Here is a 25,337-nt window from a genome sequence, read left to right as displayed (position 1 = left end):
GGAGCACACTGGAGGAGCTCTGGACACCTCCCAGGGGAGGTGCAGGTTAGGGGAGTGGTCACTCCCCTTTCCTTTGTCCAGTTTCGCGCCAGAGCAGGGGCTAAGGGGTCCCTGAACCGGTGTAGACTGGCTTATGCAGAATTGGGCACATCTGTGCCCAACAAAGCATTTCCAGAGGCTGGGGGAGGCTACTCCTCCCCTGCCTTCACACCATTTTCCAAAGGGAGAGGGTGTCACACCCTCTCTCAGAGGAAGTTCTTTGTTCTGCCATCCTGGGCCAGGCCTGGCTGGACCCCAGGAGGGCAGCTGCCTGTCTGAGGGGTTGGCAGCAGCAGCAGCTGCAGTGAAACCCCAGGAAGGGCAGTCTGGCAGTACCAGGGTCTGTGCTACAGACCACTGGGATCATGGAATTGTACCAACAATGCCAGGATGGCATAGAGGGGGCAATTCCATGATCATAGACATGTTACATGGCCATATTCGGAGTTACCATGGTGAAGCTACATATAGGTAGTGACCTATATGTAGTGCACGCGTGTAATGGTGTCCCTGCACTCACAAAGTTCAGTGAATTGGCTCTGAACAATGTGGGGGCACCTTGGCTAGTGCCAGGGTGCCCTCACACTAAGTAACTTTGCACCTAACCTTTACCAGGTAAAGGTTAGACATATAGGTGACTTATAAGTTACTTAAGTGCAGTGTAAAATGGCTGTGAAATAACGTGGACGTTATTTCACTCAGGCTGCAGTGGCAGGCCTGTGTAAGAATTGTCAGAGCTCCCTATGGGTGGCAAAAGAAATGCTGCAGCCCATAGGGATCTCCTGGAACCCCAATACCCTGGGTACCTCAGTACCATATACTAGGGAATTATAAGGGTGTTCCAGTAAGCCAATGTAAATTGGTAAAAATGGTCACTAGCCTGTCAGTGACAATTTGGAAAGAAATGAGAGAGCATAACCACTGAGGTTCTGATTAGCAGAGCCTCAGTGAGACAGTTAGTCACTACACAGGTAACACATTCAGGCACACTTATGAGCACTGGGGCCCTGGGTTACCAGGGTCCCAGTGACACATACAACTAAAACAACATATATACAGTGAAAAATGGGGGTAACATGCCAGGCAAGATGGTACTTTCCTACACTGCACTGGTCCCATTCTTCTTCCAGCACTGCAGCATGATGAAACTCAAACCTCGAACCTACACAGTCATACATTTGAGGCTTAAGCCTGCAGCGCCTGTAGCTAACTTTAGCCGTGATGCTTTAGGCGTCACTTAGGGAGGAAGCACTGAGGCGTGCCAGGGCCTTGAGGCCAGGGCTGGCTAATCTCTCTGAAGGCTGGTGCAGGCATTTTTGTGCACCTACACCAACCATGAGAGAGTATTACAAAGCTGCCTCAGGTAGTTGCTTGTCAGCATTTTTGTTATTATAAAAAGAGTGAATAATAGGTTATTATTCACTTTTGGTATAATAAAAACAAGAAAGGCTCCAGAAACAAGGAGAGCATAGCCCTTAAGGGAGAACTGCCCCTGCATTTGACACAGAGTAATGTACAGCACATACATGGTCATCTGTTGCCTCATTAGACAGCCTAAAATTCAGGCGGTTGTCCAGTTCATCTGCAGCAGAAAAAACATATGCATCAAGGGAGTGGAACTGAGGCAAAGGCACACATTGCATTCACTGGAGCAAACAAGTCTCTCATTCTATTCTGCCTCAAGTTAAGAACAATAGGTGATGCTGAAAATAAAAATAGCAACAGGTTGACTTGTGAACATCTAAAGAAACAAATCCTTCATGCAGACATTACTAAGCCTATGCTAACTCAAAATGATAGACATCTATAGTTACTTGCTATACACTGACTGTGTAGAAGGTTGGGACTTGTCCTTTCATATTTCACTTAGTGCCCTAATGTGCATGGACCAAAGCATACCCATAGTCTTGCCTCCTTCTTAGTCCTAAAACATTTCTTTATACCACATCTATGATTGCAAAGATGAAAGTTCTCACTTTCCACTCCTACTCTTCCGATACTTGTCTATTTTTCCTTGGCCCTGAACGTATCTTGTATTTTCAGTTTTGGCTGTGTTTGAAGGGGGGCCTATTCCCTAGTGCTTCCATTGACACTCCTCGTGTTTCCTGTGGCAGGGAAGACTCTGAACTGATCTGCTCACCACAGTGTTTCAGTTGGGTAATCCATATTTGGATTAATTTTGGATCTGCCTTGTAGTAACAATTATACAGTATATAATTGGGATGCAGTACCTGCACCGAGGGAAGATGCCTACTACTCCCTCTGTAACTTAAGCCCACTGACCTTTGCTTACAGGGACCCGTTGGGATTCCCATTTTTTAAATAAATTTAAATTGTGCAAACATTATTTGACTGTAGTCTCATTAATGATACATCGGAACTTAATTAGGAACTTCTATTATCTTGATAATCTTCATCCAGTTGTCTGTAGGCTTAAGCTCGAGTCAATGTGAGCATCTGTTTGTGTAAAGGGTGTGTGCAGAATGGTTGATGGAATTGGGCCATGCAAACATAATCATAAAACCACCCCGCATATTCTTCGTCATGTTCTGTCTGACTTTGGTACACAAAGATTTCCCACGGGTAGAGTTGCTAGGGTCATCTCTTTTTGTGATGTCACAGAGGTAACAACATCTGCAATACATTAAGAGTGTTCTATAGAGAATCTTCACTTCGGAAAGACACTTGACAAAACCTCCATGGATATTTTTTTGAGCAGTAAAGACACCGCTCAAATATTTGGTTGTGTGCTCCTTCTTTACTGCCAAGTACTTCCCTAAATATAAGTTACATTCCTCTTTCAGTAATTACAAGATATATTTGAGGTACTCTTCACCGGATCCTGCTGCAGTGCTTTCTGAATTTGTAGCTGGGTGATGTCTGTTTTGTCAAAGCTAATAGTAAGGCCCTCATTATGAACTTGGTGGTAATCAACGCCGACCGCCTTTGCGACAGTGAACGTAATACCGCCAGTGGCCGTAGACTGCACACCGCTGAATAATGATGCCAAAAAGTCAAACCTCCAAAAATCCTGCAACCTCCACCCACCGCCAGGGTCCATGACGGCAGAAAGGCACTATACCCCACCCCGCCACCGCCATGCAGACAAATCCTCTGACCATCAAATAATGATGCACAAATCAGCATGGAGGATAGCGGATGCCGAACGACCATAGGTGGTATGGACCGCCACAGCCAGCAATGGGACCCACCAACAACAAATACACACATTGACAAGTTTGAAAGCCACACACCTGACACACATCCACAACACTATAAAACACTCACATACACACACCACAATCCTTTGCATCACAATGGCAAGACAGATATTGACAGCATAACACACATACACTGAACTAACCATCACACAAGCCACACACACAACCACACAACAGCACCCTCACCAATACACCCACAACACACCCCTCACAACACACACCATGGCACCCCTTAAGCACCCCCGTTTCACAAACAGGGAGTTAAGGACCATGGTGGACGAAATACTCAGGGTCGAGCCACAACTATTCAGGGCACAGGTACAACAGACACCCATGGCCAGGAAGATGGAGCTGACAATAGTCAACAAGGTCAATGCAGTGGGCAACCATCCACGCACAAGGTCCGACATTCGGAAGAGATGGAACGACCTGCGCAGGAAGGTCCGGTCATGGGAATCCAGGCACAACATCGTCGTACAAAAGATTGGTGGTGGTCCCCCACCTACACCCCCTAAATACACCAACTGGGAGGGAAAGGTCCTGGCTATCCTGCACCCAGAGGGCCTCACCGGACTCACTGGAGGACAGGACTCGGGTAAGTCAACCACAATACCTTAACAGTAACCACACCTGTAATGCATGTATCATCCCAACCCTCTCACTACCACCAGGACCCCATCCCCTACCCAGTCCACAACACCCACATCCAACTTCCCTGCATGCCCACAATCCCACAAACAGACCACCATCCAGCCCCCTGGGCACAGTAACCTACCCCTGCATAGATTCCCAGTGGCACTACAGCACCCACAAAGCACCTCCACCCCCCACATAAAATGCAACCAAATGTACACGTAGGGACCTTGCATGCCACGACTGGGGATATAACCATCAAATAGTGCAGAGCAGTGCTGCAATTGCCGATAAAGTACCTGACACCCACCTGTCTATTTCCCCACACACAGGTACCACCACTGCCCATGCCACCCAGACAGAGACGTCAACGAGTGCCAGCGCCCCACCTGAAGACAGAGGTCCCGCTCAGGAAAATGCAGAGGGATGCCTTGAAATAGAGGAACTCCCTGGTCCATCACACAGTCCTGGACTTTCACCCTCCAGCAGACCCACCCAGGATACCACTGCCACCCCTGCCACCCACCCACCATCATCAGCTCTGGCCAATCGACCCCACACCAGTGTCTCCCGGCCACGGACTGGCGGCCCACATGTATGGAGGCCAGAGTCTCCACCCAGCAACAGGCAGGATGACGAAGGGCCCAGTGCAAGTGGGACTGCCAGACCTGTGCAGGGGACATAGGCACAGGGGGCTAGGCCCAGTGGGAGGGCATCAGTGGCCAAGGGGGGTGGCCAAAGGATGGATGCAGCAGCCCAGGAGGTGGTATCCAAAGTCCTGGGAGCATACCACCATACCCAGGACAGGATGGGCCAGATCCTGGCCACCTTGGAGCATAATCAGAGGCTGCAGGTAGCACACCACCAGGAGGCCATGGAACAATGGAAACAGCTCAATGCCACCATGGCCTCCATTGCAGGGGTGCTGCAGCACCAGTATCACAGCCTGTCCGAGACCTCCACCCACCTGCAAGCCCTGATCACTACTAGCCAGGACACTGCCCTGCCTACCACATCTGTAGCAGTTACTGGACTGGTGGCATTGCCAGAGGACACACAGGAAACCAGCACCCCTTCCCCTGTAGCCCAGCTTCACCTTCGCAAACGTGCCCTCAGACCCAGATATGCCACTGAAACACCAGCCAAGACCAAGCCCAGCGCCAGGAAGTGACTCTGCCCTGAACTGTCTCCCTTGTGTGCCACTGGGCTACCTTGTTGACATGCCACTGCCATCACACTGAATTCCAATGGCCTCATGGACTAAAAGCCAGTGCTACCAGTATGTATTTGCACCATGTACCCACTCCCTTTCACTGTCCCAACACGTATGTATATTTTGCCATTCAATAAATACACCTATGCACTCAAATCGTATGTCCCTCGTCAATATGATATATAAACTGTGAGTGTGTATGCATTAGACAGTTAATATCATAATCACACCTTTATTGCAGGAGGGGATCCAATGAACTGTAGTGTCTGAATTATGTCACACTGTACAAAATATTGGGTTTCCTGGGACATGCCACCTCAGTCATCAGTTAGCATTGTCACTGACAATAGACACCACATTACTTATTACATGAGTCAGACTGAAACTATGCAGTGAATAAATCAGCATCATTGAACAGTACCTTAGAGTCACTGTAAGTATAGGCGGATTAGCTGGGTCCTGGAGTTGAGATTTTCACCCTCTTCTTCCTCACCATCACTCACATCCCCTCTCTGAGGTTTCGGTGCTGGTTGGACAGCACCATCCTCTTCAAGAAGTGAGATAGCTTTCCTCACAGCTAAGTTGTGCAGCATGCAGCAGCCCACCACTATCTTACACACCTTGTCAGGGTTATGGCACAGGGATCCCCCAGAGAGATGGAGGCAACAAAATCTAGCCTTCAGGAGACTTATAGTGCGCTCAATCACCCTCCTAGTACGTCCATGGGCCTCATTATAATTCCTCTCTGCATCTGCCCTGGGATTCCCCACAGGTGTCAGGAGCCATTGCAGGTTTGGGTAGCCAGAATCACCTGCAAAAGTGGGCAAAAGAGGACTAGAACAATCTGCCTTTACTTGCATACAGCCTGGCTGTCAGCTATGTACAGATCCAGTGTCATACACACTCACCTATGAGCCATCCTCTGTCCCCTCTTAGTTGTTCCATCATGTGTGGCACACTGCTGTTTCTTAGAACAAATCCATCATGGACTGATCCTGGAAACCTGGCATTCACATGTGAAATGTACTGATCAGCAGTACACACCAATTGTACATTCATAGAGTGATGGTTCCTACGATTCCGGTACACCTGTTCAATTCACTCTTGGGGGTATGAGAGCTATGTGGGTTCCATCAATAGCACCTATCACATGTGGGATATTAGAGAAGGCATAAAAACCTGATATGATGGCGGGAAGTGCAGCTCTTTGGGGAAACTAGACATATGTTTGCAAGCGTTGAACAAATGCATCAAGGAATTTGGACAGGATGAGGCTTAACATTGGCTTTACGATCCCAGCACCCATTCCCACGACAAAAAATGGAGCACAGATAGCACTTGCATAGTTGTAGGGATGGCATGCTGATTTCGATTGGCCAGCTTCAGAACAGGATCCATTAATGCACAGAGGTCATGGATTGTAGCTCTATTGAGTCTGTAGGTAATACTGATGTGATGTTCCTCTATAGTTTCCAGATCTACAAAGGGTCTGTATACAGATGGGGCCCTCCCTCACCACATGGGTCCGTACCTATGGGGGAGTAAAGAAACACATTCTGAGTGTCAACTTACACTTGCATCCCATGATGTCACTGTATTTTAAATTGTGCGACACGTAGGTAACACACTCAAACGGAAAGTATGAGGTACACTGTTAGGCAAATGTGGGCTAGGTTAACTCTGTCATAATGGCATCACAGTGTGGACACACTTCCAAAGATGGGCACATGTGAGGATTGTAGATTCATGTCAGCAAGCAACAAAGGGGAGAGAGATTGGGGCCCTGGATGAGGGCCCTGGCCAGGCTATGGTGACGTGGTGGTAGCAAAATGGCATCCTCCTGCCATCCAGGTATGATAGAGTGGAAGTGACTTCATTCCGCTGGCGTTAGTCGTCATGGTGGAAGGCGGTGTTCACTACTGTGCACCTGATTATTGGATTACATGGTTGTCAATGTGGAACCTGGGCCAACCATGATTGCCGCCGGTGATGATGGAACACACCGCCGCGGAACCTGCACCATTTTGTCAAACCCTTGACACTTGACTCCTGATTCCTGTGAAGGTTAGTATTCCACTGCGTGTGCTGTTATGTCCTGACTCTGGTCCCCGAGATGGAACGAGTTACAGGGGTACGGGCCCGGCCTTCACTGCGGAGGAGCTGGAGAAGCTGGTGGACCTCCAAGTTTGGGTGTGGAACACTTCTTCTGGTCCATCAAAAGAAAATCGCCAAGGAGGTACGGACCCTGGGGGTCTACAACCAGCGGGGAACCCACTGCAGGAAGCGGTGGGAGGACCTGATGCGCTGGGCCAGGAAGACCAGAGAGGACCGGCTGAGGAAGGCCTCCCCATGAGGAAGGGGTGCCCATCAGACCCTGACCCCCCTAATGGCCGCATTCTGTCAGTGGCCTATCCGGATCTGGATAGGCGCTTGAAGGCAGCACAGCAGCCACAAGGGGGTGAGTACCAACACTGTTGTGATACTGCTTTGATGGATGGATGTTAGTGCTGTAGTATGTATGCATTGTAGTGCCAGGCACTTGGAGAAGTGTGTTCCTGCATTCCTGCCCCCTCCAAGACCTTGGGATGGTGTAAGTGCTAGTTTGGGCAGTGTAAAGGCCTAGGAGGGGTCCCCTTTCTGGCATCTGGTATTCATTGTGGCCTTATGGACTTGTAGGTGGCTGGGCATGGTCACTCATGGATGTACTCCACACAGTGTATCAGGTTCATGTCCATGAGGGTTATGTGGTGTATTTTGGGGTCATGTCCACTAGCCAGGGGCACAGTCATTACATATGTTGTCTGTGCTGAGTCTACGTGCGTGACCTGGATGGAAGTGTGTGTGAGCCAAAATGTACATATATTCAGTATTTGACAATGTTCTCCCTTGTTTTGTTTCCCCATCCCTGTGTTCTTGTGTCCCTGTGTACATTAGCATAATCTGGAGAGGGAGCTGAGGCACTGACTAGTGGGGATGCAGTAGCCCACAGTTCCAAGGAGGCAGAGTCGAGTGACGCCGAAGAGACCAGTGGATTGAAGGGCGAGGGGTGTACCATGAGGGAGGCTTTACAGGCACCTGCATCCACGTCCAGCACACCTAGACCTGATGCGAGCAATCCCTCAACCTCCACTCCCAGACCTGCCTCCAAATCCACTCCAACTGCACCTAAGAAGCTTTCCCTCTTCTGTGATGACCTGTTTGAACCCACTGGCCCACCCGTCTTGTCCCTAAACGTGCCCATGGCCTTGCCCAGTCCACTCATTCCTTGTCCAAGTCTGCCCCAGTCCGACATTGGCACTCCCAAGCCCCTTCCCCAGGGAGGAAGAAGCTCTGTGTTGCCCCAGGTCCCTCTGCCAACCCCTGGACCAAGCCCACTCCCCCTCTTTCCAAGGGCAAGCCCAAACCCCCTCGACCTCCCAAACCTAAGCCTAAGCTCCCCTCTTCCAGATGTAAGTCCCCACCCCCTGCCAACCCCTGCCCCTGTTCCCTGAGGTGCCTGGCTGCCCCATTGATGTCCCTTTCCAGTGGAGTACCCTTTGCACACGTGGGAGTTCAGGCTATATTGACCCTTCAGGGACTTAACGATGGACTGGCCAACAGCCTTATTTGGACATTACTTTTGATTTGTCAAATAAATTTCAGTGCCCATTAGTGCTGTTGGCACAATATAGTGACATTGATCGTGTTTCACTGTAGGGGTGTGGTGTGCACATGTGTGTTCTTTGGTGCAGGCCTTTGTTGGCTTGTGTCTGGTACGTACATTTTGTTATGGTATGTTTGGCTTGGGATGTGGGAGGGGTTGGGAGTGTGTTGCAGGGTGGGTGGGGTGGTTGTGCAACTGTGCCCTTCCTTCCCATGTGACTAGGCTGCGGTACTTACTGTCGTCGTCGGTCACGGTCCTGAAGGAATATGGCAAGGAGCAGCACTGGCATTATTTCCAACTCTCGCTCCATGTCTGCATCAGCATTTTCTGTGTGCCTTCAGTGAGTGTTTCCTTTTATATTGTTAGTTTCCGCCACACTTTGCCTGGTGGTGGTTCCAGACCCGGAACTGATTGCGTCTGGTGTTTCATTATTTGGTGGGCGGGTAGGCCTTTCCGCCAGCGTATGGGCGGCCTCCTCCATCCTCGTCGGGACTACAAAGATGGCGGTTAGTGGATGGCCCGCTGCTGGTTTCTCATGTGCTTCATTATTTGGTGGTCCAGACCTCCAGTCTGTTGGCAGTAGTTACCGCCACCGCCGGCGGTGTGGTGTTTACTGCCAGGTTCATAATGACCACCAAAGGCTGCTGTCCTTCTGAAGCTCTGCTAACCTGCCACCTTGAAGTCAGTGAGTCCACAGGCATTGTCTGAGAGCACTAGAAAGCACTCTAATCCCTCATCTCAGATCAGAAGAAGGGTGCCAAGTTCCTTCTACAAGTACAGGTGACCTGAGTGGGGACTATGTTTCTAAATCAGACTCCCTTACTGTGTCCTCATTTTGCTTGTTAGCCTTTGTAGAACTTCACCCACCACCTACTCCACTGTTCTGTCCAAAGACGTGGTGTGCATAAGCCCATTACCAAACACAGTAGCCAGAAGAAGTGTTCCACACCCACACTTGGAGGTCCCCTGCACAGCAAGATCCAGTTGTTCCTTGCTAGCTTGCTTGCTAATTGATGTCTGAGCTTGTAGAAGGTCCTGCCCTATTCATGTTTGTCTCTGGACCACATCATAACTTATGTGGAGGGTCAGACCCATGTTTCTCTTATTTCAGTAGTAAGATTTATCTCTCTTCGATATGGAGCCAGCTACGTATCACAAATAGTACAATACACTGCTACATTTCAGGCCTGAGGGCCATATTAATTGTTTTTAAACAATACTGCGAACATCTGGAGAGGGAGCCGAGGATAACTGTGTTATACTATATCGAGTCTCACCCTTCACACCACAGTCTTTGATCTAGGCTTGACTGTTTGGCTAGCCTACCCCAAAGGGCTGAGAGGCTTGGACAACTTCATTTCGCACTCCTACTTTTCTGGTTAGCAGGGATAAACTATAAACTCTCCTTTGATATTGCAAGCTTGTTCTTTATATTGCCTGATTTTGTGAAAAGGCCTGACTATTGAATTCCAAATTGTTTTTAGACTAATTACATCAGCATTATTTAAACCATTAAGTGTAACACAGTTATTTTGACGGGAATAGGGAAGACCGAAAATAGATTCCTACCTAGCCTTCTTCAGCTAGGTTCTGGGAAACTATGGCCACCCTCAGGATGTGGGCATGAAGTTGATCAAGAACCTACTAGCACTCAAACCAAGTTTGTATTGGACACAAATCTGGGCAAATACAAGCCTTGTGTGAGATTTGGCAGAATAACATATCAAACAAGTTGCCCTAGTTGAGCCACATTGTAAGCACTGTATCGGCCATAGGCTGTGCAAAGGTTTGGGCTGAGAAAATTACCCCTGCGAGTGTGCATTATTTTATGGTTAAATATTGGTCCTGTATGAACGCAAGGCAGGGAGGAGAACTCCTGACACAATTTCTGGATTTTAAATATTTGCCTCATTTTGAACAGTACATGGACTGGCTATTCCCAGAAATGAAAACGTCACTGAACATAAGTTTTAGGTTGGGCACATTTCCAGTTAAGACCTTTTACCAAGAGCCTCCTGTAACTGTAAACAAAGGGAGATAAAACTGTAATGTACTTTATACTTCACTGCACTACGTCCTTGAAAACAAGGATGCTATACCCACGCCTACTTTTTATTAGATTGAATATAAGACACTATAAAGCTGCTCTGTCTTTATGTCTCCGAGTTGACTCTGATCCGTTTGTCAACCCAGTTGCTTCTCATATCTATGCTGACTGGAGAGCCACTAGATCAGACTCCTTTGATGTACACCCCCTTATATGGGTCTGGGGGGCTTTATAACTCTAGACAGTGGAGTCATTCACTTCTATCTCCAGTGACCCTCATAGACCTAGTAAAGAGATGTAATTATGCTGACCTGGAAATATAATATCACTATACACAAGAAGGAGGGCCAACTTTTGTTATATCTCTAATGTACAGCAAGTATTTATCTGTACATTTCCTCTTCTGGTCATAGCAGATGAGATATGAGATATCAGGAATAGCATCTAAGTAGCTTCCAAGGGTTGCTATTTATCATTTTTGTCATAATTGCGCACAGTCCTGCAAAGGTAAAATCTATAATGCACCTTTTATGCCCGACTGAAGCCTACCATGTTACTTTATTTGCACACCAAATTTGTATTGCATGCTTTCTTTGCATCAGCCTGATGCCTATCTGTAAATGAGGGGAAATATTGAACCAGTTTAACTTCTCACCAGTGGTTAATTTTGGCCAGTGGTTTCTGGTGCTCGGCACTAGCACTTCATTTTTAATACCAGCACTTATGACAGACTGTCACATGGTGGCGCTGTTTATCTAATTATGAAATGAGTACACTAACTGTTGTTTGATCATTCAGTATCCATTAAAAATGACTAATGCCTGCCGCCAAAACCAATCTTAAAGCTTTGGGTGGCACTGTATAGTCTGAATTGTCACACTTACAGTATGATGGTTAGTAGTGGTGATAGTGTCATTGGCAGCATTAGTCGGGGCAATGAGTGGTGGAAGCTTCAGTGGCCTCCTGACAAGGGCCCTGGCATTTTCTTATACAAATTAAGCACTGCTTCTCACTCCAAATGGTTGGCGCTTGAAATGTTTTTATTACACCTGCCACTGATTAATTTTTTATAATGTTTTTTAGTGTAGTTTTATAGGTTTATGATGGTCTAACGTTCTGGCTACTGTCTTTATGTTAATTGATTTGAACTACTTATTAGCACATGTTGGTGAAGAAATCTGCTCACATGGCTAATATGTTTTTATGTTAGTTTTGTGTTAGCCAAGTACTTTGGTAAATAATATTCTTTAGCTGATACAAGAAACATATTTTATTAAATTTAGTGTCAGATACCATTTTGGTTAGCGTCCTTGGATAGTTGCCATCGGCTTAGCATATTAGAACATACCTTCAGCATGACCAAAGTGAATCAACTCAGGCTGTTGACTGGTTGTGCACATATGATGATCTGACATGATAACACCCTCACTTTCGACTGTAATTTTAAATGTTTATGTTTTATTGTATGGTTTACATTTGTAAAGCTCAAATAATAGAGCAAGCATGAATGCAGTTAATTATTGCAGTCAAATTGTAACGTAATTCTCTTGTTTCAGACTGACAGTGCTCTTTGTTACTTGCAAGTTTTCATGTAGGTGTAGTTTCCAACCATGTAGCATTATTGTTAAAATGGTTTCACATTCTTCTTATAAGCTGAATAATGCAAACGGTTACAAACCAAAGCCACATCCTTCCCCTCACTTGTCCAGTCTTCTACCATGTACACCCTGCAAAACTTCAATTTCCTATGTGCCCCTGGAAAATCCTAGATGTACACTGATCTGAACTATTTTATCTGTTGTATATTTTAGAGAATTAAGGGCCAGATGTAGCAAAAATCTGCGAGTCGCAAATGGCCCGAATCGCTATATGCGACCCCGCAAAATCGGACATGGGATGCAAAAACCCCATTTCCGAATCGCAAATAGCGACGCAAGCCATTACCGACTTGCAAAATTTGCGACCCCATTGTGCGACCCGCAAATAGGAAGTCGCAATTAGCGAGTCGCAAACCATCTGAAAAAGCCACTCGCAAAAAGCCCATTTTGCACACCCAATTTACCACTAACTCAGAGCAGGTGGTAACCAGAACCAAAGTATAAAAAGAGACCCAGAAGGCATCTGGGTTACTCAAGATGGCGGAGATATATGTGATAGCAAGGAGGAGGAGAGTCCACGCCGTACAGCAGAGGAGGAGGAGGAGCCAGAGACAGGAGAGGATATACAGAACAAGGCAGAAAATTTTCCAACAAACTGAGGAGATTTATGATAAATACAGACTCAGCAGTGCAACAATATTAGAATTAATAGATCTACTCAATCCGCAGCTTCAACGCCAGACTGTGCGCGGCAGCGCCATCCCCACACATGTGCAAGTGCTATGCTCACTGCACCTCTTGGCCTCGGGTAGCTATCAGGGGGTCATTGCTGTGGCAGGTGGGGTATCCCAAAGTGCACTCTCATGGTTTTTCAGATGTTTCTTAGATGCCATACTCACACACATGTCCAGATACATATACCTACCCAGGAATGAGGCAGAAATCAACAGCACAAAGTTGGAATTCTACAGGATTGCCAACTTCCCTCATGTAAAAGGGTGTGTAGACGGGACACATATACAAATATGCCCTCCTGCAAATCTGGAATATCTGTTCCGCAACCGTAAGTGTACCCACTCACTGAACATCCAGGTGGAATGTGAGGCCCATTATGTTATCACTGACATGGTAGCCAAATTTCCAGGGAGTACACATGACTCTTACATTTTCAGGCACAGTGGGATACACCAATGCCTAGAACGTGGGGAGTTTGGAGACGGATATCTCCTAGGTATTGCTGAATACACCCTGAAGACATACACACAAGTCAATGTGGAAACCATCCATGCCCTGCTAAAATTGTCCATTTTTGCCAAACAGGTGACAGTGCATATGCGCTACGACCATGGATACTTACCCAGTACTTAACACACAGCAATGAGTCTGAGAGGGGATACAACAGTGCACATAGGAGGACCCGAAATGTTATAGAGAGGACCTTTGGACTGTTGAAGGCAAGATTCCGATGCCTCCACAGGAGTGGAGGTGCGCACCAGTATGCCCCAATAACAGCTTTCAAGATAGTTGGCGCATGCGCTATACTGCACAACATTGCCACCAGACGTGGGCTACATCTCACCCCAGAAGACCCAGATTCGGAGGATGACGAGCAAGAGCTACCACATTGCCATCATGAGGATAGAAGCATTGCAAATCAAGGCAGACAAAGACGGGACCACATTGCAAACCAATACTTTGGAAGGTATGTGCTGCCTGTCACCACACACACGAATGTCACACACAAAGAGCCCAGGTGTGAAGTGGAACAAACTTTTATTAACTGAACCTAATAACTAAAGACCTGAACTGTCAGGGGCTGTAAATGTCCACCTGCAATGAGGACACATTCACCTCATGTGCCTCAATTGTCCGCAAGTGCATAGCTCAACTCCTACACCTGGGGCGCCCAGCATGGCTAGTGCCTGGAGTGTCAGCAGATCCCTGACTGTGCACTGCCACTCCTCAATACCCTTGTGTCTGTGGCAGATGCACTACTGACGGTGGAGCCCTCCTCACTATCTTGAGGTGTGTCTGCTGTGCCCCTAGCCACCTGTCTTGCCTCCATCATGTCCACAGCGTGGCTTATCCGTCCCAGTCCACGAGCCACATCCCCAGCAAAGTGGCCCAAGTCTACTTGCAAACTGACTGTCCGGCGTGACAGCCCTGTTGTATTGACAGCCAGGGGGACGATTGAGGCAGCCATGCGGTCCAAACGGTGTATGAGTTGGCGCTCACGGCGCCTTGCACTCTCTCTCTCTGAAACAAGTTCAGTTACTAGTTGCAGGATGGAGAGTGCAAGGTCACCGACATGACTGTTCAGGCTTTGGAACTCTGTGTGCACCTGTGCCAGCCCTGTGGTGAAATTCCTTTCCATACGCTGCATGGCCCCTGATATGACTCTCATCTGCCTTGTTTGGAGGCGCTGACCTCTGATGAGAGCTGCCTTGGCGGTGGACATAGAAGATTCCCCTACATCTCCCTGGGACACTGCAGGGACATGGACACGTCGTCTGTGACGCGGTGGTGCATCAGGGTCCTGTTGGCTGGCACTGTGGCTGGGACCGGGTGCTGGGTCAATCTCCCCAATGTCCAAGGGTGCAGCTGGAGGGGACTGTGGTCGGGTGGTGCTGGGCCCTGTTGTGGCTGCTCCTGAGTCTTGTGCTGCCTGTTGGCTGACCTCTGCACCCTGGACGGACTGGCTGGTGGGGATGTCTTGTGGGAGACCTGTGGGACATAGGGAACACACTGTCAGTATCTAACATCAGTTGTATGCTTCCTAATAAAATGTTGCCTATCAGCTGCCTACTGGACTACATTGCCCATAATGCACCATTCTGGTGCTTGCTAGTCTGAAATGGTGCTAATTTGGTTGTGCATGCTGCTGTGTACTGGGTGGGTGGGGGTATGGCAGATATGGGTGTACATGCATGTTTCATGATACTACCTTGTTGATGTTCTTGGCGCTGACGTGTCCAGCTCTCCAATTCCAGCCACTGCCTCTGGCTCCAGGGTCTGTTCCACACATTCCTCCATGGGTGTGGGTGGTGGGACGGTGGATGGGCCTCCTCCTGTGCCCCTCATCTCCCGGAGGCACTCTGCCACCCTCTCCTCGGTCCTGGAGCGCAGGTCATACCATCTCTTTTTGAGCTCTTCAATGCTCCTGTGGCTCACCCCGATTGCATTTACCTTCTCCTGGATGTCAGTCCAAATCCTCTTTTTGTCAGTCTCTGGCACACTGAGGGCAGCCCTTCCAAATAGCTGGTCAAGGTGCTGGCAGCATTTATCTGTCAGCACCTCCAGTTCCTTCTCTGAAAACTTAAGTTTCCTCTTCCTGCCAGAGTCCTCCATTATTGTTGCTGTTCCTCCTGATGGTTGTTCAGCAGTTGGAAATGGGTGTGGTCCTCCCTCCTCTCAGGTGTATTTGTAAACTTCCTGCCTGTGATGTCATCAGCAGGAGCAAGGAAGTGTTTTCCAGACTGTTCTGCTGCACCTGCATGCAATTTGCGGCACACTCGCAAATTGCGACACCCACTCACAATTTGCGTGTTCGTTTTTAGCGAGGTTGCAAAAAGCGACCTCGCAAACAGCGGACTCGCAATCTTATTGGATACCTGTTTGCGAGTCGGAAATTGCGAGTCGCAACGACTCGCAATTTACGACTCGCAAATTTTTTGCTACCTACATCTGGCCCTAAATCTCCTTAGGCTACACTAGCCTTATTTCAGGACTTGTTTTCCATGAGAAAGACAAATAAGAGATCATTCTCATAAGTGATCCCTGTTTTATCATACACCATGTGGTAAGCCCCTACCATCTCTCTGCCTAGTGTGCACAATGGACCTTAGAACATTTCTATCAAATAAGACCACAGGAGTAAATGGATCAGAGAAGAGAAAAACCCCCAGTAATTGTGTGTTAACACAGTCAGCGGGGAATTTTGTACCAATTTAAAGGCCACATCCTCTTTTCAATAGTTCCGAGTAGAATCTTTCAGGTCCAATGTAAGAGTGAGTAGCATCAATGGTTGCCAAAACTCTAGGGCATATAATGGTTGTTCTCCCTCTTCAAGGTAAGATTTCACTTCCCTGCTGAATATTGCTTGTTCAGTGCTGGTTGAAAGGGATGGACAACCAGTTACCTGAAAGGCTGTCACTGCTTTGTGATGGATGAATCTTCATCCAACCATCCCAAAAAGCAACTATTCTCAAGTTGAAGAATAAATTCACCCATACAGATTTATTTATTCACTTTCGTAAATCATACACAAAAGAATATGATTATGGAACAGTCTTATATACTCATTTCCTTCTTTCCCAGAGCTGGGTAGTGAGCGATATGGGGCTCCTTGTGTACTTTGCCTCACGGTTCCAGCTGTTCCTGTGCTTTTCCTTATTGATGTTCAGGTTGTGTGACAACAAACCTTTTCAGCATTCACCCAAAACACTGATATATCCATCCACTGTAGTTATTTCTATTTAGTCCCCAGCTGAGCACTTGTTTTCTTCTTCTTTTACTCTCTTGATCACCAATATAAACTCATCATTGGCCCAAAAGGGAACCCATTCTAAAGTCGAATTCAGACAGATATGCTGTTGAGTTTTGCCCAATGCCAATGACTTTTTTCTGTACACATTCAGATTTTCTACTGTCATCTTTCATGGCATTGCGTAGTGTAAGTAAAAATGCTAACTGGGATAATGACAAAGTACCACAGAATGCCTTATCATCCTGTTAGGGCAATCAGCAGCAAGCTGCATTGCTTCCTGGCTGCAGGGTAGCACATCCCCTCACTCCTCTAATGATCATCACAGTAAGGCCAAAGAGTCATATAGGACCCTTGTTGTGCAACAATGTATAACAAAGTTTACGGGGCTTGGAAATGTAAAGCTTCCCTATCCTAAACATAAGGAAAATTAAATTTTTGCGAGGTTGTTAGTCAAGACAGGTCCCTGCAGGACATCCATGTACAAAGAGGTCATGATTCAATACATGGCCTGCAGATTTGTAAGAATACCTTCATGAATCAACTGTTGGACAATAAACACAAAATACTTAAATATGAAGCTGCTTTCATGAGTAGGAATCTTTCAGTGAAATTACAGGTAGTTATAGCAATCCTCAGAAAATGAAAACATCAACTCTTTTCTAACACTCCTGATAAGGAAAGAAAATCTGGAAGAGTTGCATTAAAAAAACTAACAAGTAACAGGTCTTGATAATTTGCGGATGTGAGCTGCAATGTTGGCTGACTTGTTTGATCCATCCGATACTAGGCCACCATAGATTGTTGTTCTGTTTGGGCAGCCAGTTAGAAGTTATAGTACTCCTGGTATTTAAAAATGCTGTTACATAGCTTCACTTGCTATGTATGGTGCCCATGTCCTCGGGATGTACAACACGCATTACAATCTCTCCGAATGGATGAACTCATACTTAAATAATCTCCCAGAGACTTACTATTTCTATGTGAATCATTTTGAGCGCTAATGGGGAGAGCAAGGGTGGGGGAGTTAATTGCATTGTTATTATCATGCCTTTAAAGTACAAATGTCTTTATGCTAATATGCCAATAAAGATTATATAAAAAAGTGATAGGTTTCAACAGTTGATGGAAAAACACAAATCGAGTTGCCCAGATGCAAAAGGTTTGATAAAATGAAGTAGATCAATTCTTTTTAGAGGCCTCCGAAGAACATACATTTACACTGGAATGCAAGGAAGACATGAATCAAAATTCCTGATGGCTAAACATGCTTTTGACACCCCAGTGAGGGCCATGTTTTGTGGAGTCTGCTTATTCACTTCCTCTCTCCAGTAACATTTATCATAATAAACATCTTCTGTGAAGGCAAAATTATTTTATCTCTGTATATGGATCATGTTAAGCCGTGCATAATAGTGGTGAGAAGAGGAGCATCACTGAGATCATCAGTGGCATAATTTAGTCAAAAGGTATTGATGTAGAGAAAGTGGTATCACCTCTAGCATCCTAACTAGACAGAGTGAATTACTTAAACGATCTTGATTGAAAACTCAAACCCGTAACATGTTAATCAAGAGCTGTTGATAACACAGGAAAGAACCAGCTCCTAAGTTGAATTAAAGCTTAACTGTAGTCTGACCTCTGAAATCGCTAGTTACATACTGTGCACAGTGGATCCAAAAAGAAACACGGGATTACCAATTGCATTTGCAGCTGATAGATAATAATAACTGGCACTCTACAAACTGAATTGTGTACAAGCTTTAGTAACAGATTATGTCATCCAAAGGACTGATGTTATTGATCTTGGAAGGCTGGGCGGCTGAGTGGGCATGTTGTGATTTAAATTTGTGACACTCAAGTTTTATTAAAATCTTTTCCATGGATACCTTACTCCTCAGAGCTATCTACCCTGATAGAGAACTTTTAGTCTGCCCGGATTTTGAAGGATTTCAGAGCAGGGCATGCGTTCAGCCCAGATCATCTTTGTGCCCTGCTGAAAGAATCAAGTACGCCTTATGTTTTTTTCAGAAGTGAAGACATAATTATGCAGTGAAAGCCGCTTCTTATTTATTCAAATTTTTTTTTTTATATTTCTGTTAGCGAAGACGTGTATTTTGCGTTTAATTCTAGGTCTTACTCCTCTTTTACTGGGGTGATAATTCATAACATTGTTGTCAGACAGGTATTATAACTGAATTACAACTCTCACCCTCTATAGTTTTTTCAGCATTTCATCACTTAAGGTAGCATGGGTGACCACAATCTATTGCAAAACAAACATCTGTATTGCTCAATGCTACCAGCTTCACATCTGTACTCAGGAATGCAGCATACCGAACCTAAGGTGGCATTGGTGTTTTATGGCCAAACGTCTTTTAACACAACGTTTACAGCAGCAATGTGGATACACCACATACTTATTTGAATAAATTCACTAGAAGCATGGCTCACTCTGTTCAGAAACTTGTTTACCTGAAAGATGTATGTCTGCTATTAATTTTTACGTTTACTTTCTTGCATCAGAATCTGTTCTTATTGTTTTGGACTATGGGAGATCGAAGAAGAAGTTCACTTTACAGTCACCCTTGTTCCAATGTTCTTTCCCATCATCTATAGCCATGTTCTATTCTTTTTCTGTGAATAAAACACAGGGGGGTGTGCAGCATGACCACAGGAGGGGTTGTCGACAAATGGCACAAAGCAATACCTGTGTGATACCGACTGTTCAATGCTTTGGATTTTAACAGGCGAAAAAGAAGGTTGTACTTATGCCACAAAGTAGTAAATGTACCCACGTAATTATAACAGACTCCGTTTAACAATAGTAGTAGAGGCTGTACATTACAATTGCCCTCATCTATTTATTTGTGAAATACATTCCACTAATACAATGTTTCTTTTGTCTCCCAGCTTACACTTACTTCTACAAGGGAAAGGAGTACTGGAAGTTTGATAACCAAAAGTTAAGTGTGGAACCAGGTTACCCAAGGTCAATCCTCAAAGATCGGATGGGCTGCAACCAGAAGGATGTTGATAAAAGTAAAGACCGACATATACCCCATGATGACGTTGATATAATGGTCACGATAAACGATGTGCCTAGCACTGTAAATGCCATTGCAGTGGTGATTCCTTGTATCTTGTCCCTGTGCATCCTCGTCTTGGTGTACACAATCTTCCAATTTAAAAACAAAGGCGTCCAGCAAAATGTCACTTACTATAAACGACCAGTACAAGAATGGGTATGACAAGATCAAGCACGCATCTTGGTTTTTTAGTTCCTACCAGGGCCGCAATGGTATTTGAATTTTAAGTCCTGGAAATTAAAACTGATAAAAGGACTTCAATGACTTGAGGAATTTCTTGATGCTTTTGGTACTGACAGGTGCATTGGAATACAGAGATGGCCTTACACAGTGGATCCACTTCTATTATTGCTGCCACCTACCTGTAACCCTTTTAGTGTACCATTCTCCATAAACCAACCCAGTGGGAGTTTGACACTTTCAAGTTTTATGTTTCCCTCCACAAATGGCACATTCTCTGGGACCTGGCTGCTAGAAACCAGCATTCTTCAGTGTGGGCACCAAAGTGATGGCCCTAGTTTTTACAGTGTTGTCAATAGCTTTTCAGAAATAGCCACTCAATGTATGAAATGGCACCTGTTGTGTTATGCTAGACAGATCATAAAACAGGTCTTATGAAAATAACAAATTTACACTTTTGTTGTCCAAATGGATCATCAACATTGTAAAAGCCTAAGAAACAATAAATTTACTGGTGACATCTCCCAGCAGCCCACGAGTCAGATATGTTATAATATAGGTTAAGTACTGATAATAAATGATTTCTAGATGATGGCATTTTTCGCTGATCCCATGAAGAAATAACGTACAAGTGGCCAAAAATATTTCTGAATAGTTTGCTCTTGCTTGAAGGTATGAATACATCAACTAGCTGAATCCAGGTTTCTCAAATACCATTCCCATATTGAATTGCATTCTGTATGGCAAAAATATCTGGGGAGAATACTTATTGTTTGTACGCAGCCCAATTGATTTCTTTCTACATTCTATGTGGTATTCACATTGCACCATGTATTTGCCATTTTCTGTCTCCCTGAACAAAGGCAAGTAAGGTATGTGGCGATTCAAAGGATCAAACTCTGTTATAAAACTAACAAAATGGTCAACTTCATTTTATTTTCTCCAACAGGGGCCTTTGAGGTGGGTAAATGGTATACTAATAAAGTTATGCTAATGAATATTGAACATTCAAACCTCGTTTTAAAGATAGGGGCCATTAGGATTGAGAGATGTCTTTTGTGTAATTCAGACTAAGTTTAGGAACTTGGAGTCTGCATTTCTCCTGCCAAACCAAATGGTGTTTGCATAAAATATTTAGACAAGATCACAAGAGGGCAAGTAAGTGAACACTCATGACATATCCATCTTTTAGCCATGTGGCTCTGCATTCACTAAGCATGTCCACAGTGAACCCTTTGGGTAAGAACCCTGAACGTGAAATGTGCACTGTTGAGAAGATGCTCAACAAAGTAAACTACTGGATAGAACAATGAGCATAATAAACAGGACCTCAAACGTGTTTCTCATTTTATGGAGAAAACATTTTAGTGAATAAGGTAAAGAACGATTTTTTTTAGTGTATTAATGGAGACATTACATAGAAACATTCGTTAAGATATTTATTAGGGTAAGGCAACTGCATTCAATAAAGCAACTGCATTCACTAAAATGCAGTATAAAGATGTGTTGACACAATTTTTTTGCGAAAAAATGCCAAATACACCTTTTTTAGTAGGTTGGTATTTTCTTCTGTATAACTTCTTGATATGTTGTCTGTACCCTGGATAAAAGTGTTCTGAGTACATCGATCTATAAGTGTTTTGAATTCTTAAATGGGTCAAACATAAATCCTCTATTAATAGGAATGTTAGGAGTCAGAGGATCAAACCCTCCTTATTTTTCAAGGCCTGCATTTCCTTTGCAGTGCTGTGTGGTTCCTTAATATACATGAAAAGGTAAAATGTCTTCAAAGTAGATAGATTCTACATTTTATTCTCAATATTAAATCATACTGCAACGCATGTACCCTTATACAAATACTGGAGTAGTGCAGAGAGAGAGCCACATTTAAGGGTTTTAAAAGTCGTTGAAATTATCTGCATTTTAAAATATTCGTGTTTTTACATTCTGGACTTAATGATACTTTGTGAAATATTTTTTAATCTTTTTGTTTTAATAATTATACAAAAGATGTTGAAATTCATCGTCGTATGACTGTTCAATGTGTCTATTATTCTGAAAAAAAGTAATTTTGTGTGGCCATCTGTATATGGTTTTGTTGAGTTTAACACATACCTTGAATTACTCATGCATTAATTCAGCATCAAGCCTTTCATTTTGCACAAAGTGTGCACATACCAAGCTAGTGACCTCTAGAATAAAGACACCTCCTCAGGCTGCAGTGTGTGGACATTCTCAGCATCAGAGATGGACTTTTCACATCAATCATATCCTACGGACTTACAATTATTTTCATTAATATCTTGTTTTAGATAGAAAACTGAATTGCAATGAGGCAAGGTGTACAGCATGTTCTGTAAGTAACTTAAAACCTTACATTGTGGTACATAGAGATTGCTTTCCTGCTGAACTGTTTATTGCCTCGTATTTAGCAAAGCATTTTCTTACTATGTATAACAACAGAACTACCTGTTCTGTAGACAATTTCCTTGGTCATAATTGTTATGTACATTTGCAGAAAATATATATATTGTATGTTTTCAAAAAACATTACAATGTTAGTTTTTCTTCAAAAGGCTAAATAATTGTATTACATTTTAGGGACTGCCTTTGAAAGCCCGACAAAGCATTTAGATGTGGCTACCCTAGAGAGAAGAATTTGATGGCTGATAATGTGTCATTTGTGAGAAAGAATATCTTTCTAGTCAGTACCCTGGCATTGACACCTTTTGTCTTATGCACAAAAATGCATTGTTTTTGGAAGGCCATTGATGCCTGAACTTTACTATGGGTATTGTTGTACGTAAAATGTCTTTATAAACAAAGTTTGCATAAAGGTTTCTCTAGCAACTGAAGGTTTTAAAAGTGACATTTTGAAGTTTGTTATCTTCTCATGCTACTTTGTATGTGACTCAGTGTGTAAGCTGCAACTGAATACACTGAATACACATGTGATGCCATTTACAACAGTTACATGTTTACTTTGATGAATTATGCGCACCCTGTAGAACAGGTGAGCTGAAAGCATCAATTTAAATGGTCTGATATTTTGGAAAAACTGTACTAGTTTAAATTCAAAACAGGAGTGTGTGTTGGTTGGCTAAATGTCCAATGAAACAAAGTTAAGCACAAGAATGGAGAAACGTGCATTTTGCTTTTATGAAATTTTTGAACATAGAGTTATGATAATAGGTTGTTAATAAGCCGTTAACATTGTTTATCATGTAGAACATGATATACCTTTTCTTGAAATGTGAACTGATCACAAAGCATTTAAATCTATTTGTGTATGCTTTTGTTTATATTTATTTTTATTTATGTATTTTTTTAACCTTGAGGGTGTTATGTTGCGATCTGAGAGTTTATCTCAGACTTTGTTTGCACACAATAAACCATGTATTGCATGCATACATTGATAAAATGTTGTTAATGTCTACTGGGTATGATTCTTTCATTATAATGACTCGTTGGAAGTTCCATACATCATCAAAAGTCTTACCAATGTACAGTGTTAATATACAGAGCTTCTGAGTCCCAAAAATGAAACAGCCACTTCCCTTTTACCTAGTTCACCCAGACGCTTTGAATATACAGATGAAAACTACTGCAGTTCATGTCTAAAAACAACATGAATGGATTCACGTGACTGGACATTTCTGTTATACAACATGTACTATAATGTGGACTACTTTTTAACTTTTTTAGTTAATCTTTTTATATTTAAACACATATCTGCCTTTCTGGAAAAAGTACCTCAGTTTGTGTTATACCAATTATCCTTTGACTTCACATGTACTTTATTTTATAAAAATGCATTATCACCGTTTGAGACACTATAGTGTGTTCTGAAGGGAGAGATATGGTTTTTATACTGTCTGCACCTTGTACTCAGTATTCCTATCTCACTGTGTTGTATTCCAAAATAAGTTTGTCAATAAAATGAAAAAATAGCCATAACACTTTACTTGGTTTCAAGAACTCAGTTTTAAGAGTGTGTCACTTTTCTCTGGAATGTTTAGATAATAGGACAATTAATAATTGAATCAGTTGTTTCATCAGCTCAGATATGGGGGGGAATTTGTGGGAATATGTGTAGTAGGTAGTTACATGTTGGTGTGTGCAACTAATGTACGTGCTGTAGTTAGGAGATCATTGCTGGTATACATTGATGACTGAGACAGAGGATCTTTAATGTGCTCCTGACTTTGAACAGGAGATAATGGATGCTGCTTAGAAAAGAGATGGTGCCGTTTCTTTTTACAGGCCATTGACCAACTCAGACACCATACTGTGGATCTTATGGAAGCATGTAAGGCCACTGTAGAGGGTGCAAGAAATGAACCAGTGGCATGGAAGTTAAATGTCATACATAGGCTCGAGTGTGTATTTACACACTTACGCATATGAGAAACATTTATAACTTTAGGGAGCACTGTGGTGCTCTGGATGGGCTGCAGCTTAAAGCACTGCACATGGAACAGAAATGTGGTTGTACCTATTTTTATATATTAGCTAAGTCACCTTGTACCTCAAAAGGGGTACTTAATATATAAACATAGTGTATAATGCACATTGGAATAGTATGCCCTCACAGTGAGCAATTACGCAAAAGCTGTTTCTACTGTACAATTGAATTTTCCACCAACATACCTAGATGCACACAAAATACCTAGCACAATGATTATCATTTCATTTTTATTTAGGCTCAAAAATGTTATTCAATGGTTAAAGTTGATTTGTGATCCTTTTACTGGAAACGTAGCTCTAAATTCTTTGTAACATTTGCACTGTGTGAACTAAAAAGGTTGCCAGCCACAACAGCTGACAATTCTGGGTATTCAATTCTGACCAAAGCACTTTCCCTGAAAACATTGTTGAGACTTAAATAGAAAGACCAACATTGCATCTGCCTGCGTAGAAGGTTGTGTACTAGAGTGAAAAGTTGAATACTCATTCAAATAGTAAAGTTAAATGGTCCAGGTTTCTTTAAACATAGGACATTGAAGTTACTTATATAGGAAATCTAAACCATATTTTCTAATTTTGATATGATCCCCGCCACGTACCATGATTCCAAATTAATCTAATTAAAAATCTATTGCGCTAAACCTAGAGAAATTGGATCCATCACCGCAATTATTCGTTCAAGGAGCCATCCTAGACTTCCTGGCTCCATCCAGTGCAGTAGGGA

The 25,337-nt window shown here is 43.9% G+C and overlaps 1 protein-coding gene across 3 annotated transcripts in view; it reads left to right on the top strand.

The window, feature by feature from the left end:
- The window catches only part of MMP24 (matrix metallopeptidase 24), a 701,821-nt gene extending 677,697 nt beyond the window's left edge, over positions 1-24,124 (top strand). For all 3 annotated transcript variants that reach the window (XM_069243836.1, XM_069243837.1, XM_069243839.1), the window contains one exon: positions 19,791-24,124. In XM_069243836.1, the coding sequence (XP_069099937.1) occupies positions 19,791-20,128 (338 nt within the window). In that variant the 3' untranslated portion in view covers positions 20,129-24,124. The remainder of the gene's footprint in view (positions 1-19,790) is intronic.
- The last annotated feature ends 1,213 nt before the right edge of the window (positions 24,125-25,337 follow it).

The sequence above is a fragment of the Pleurodeles waltl genome, chromosome 7 (assembly GCF_031143425.1).
Source record: "Pleurodeles waltl isolate 20211129_DDA chromosome 7, aPleWal1.hap1.20221129, whole genome shotgun sequence".
NCBI classification, from domain to species: domain Eukaryota; kingdom Metazoa; phylum Chordata; class Amphibia; order Caudata; family Salamandridae; genus Pleurodeles; species Pleurodeles waltl.
This window is presented reverse-complemented; position numbering and strand designations above follow the sequence as displayed.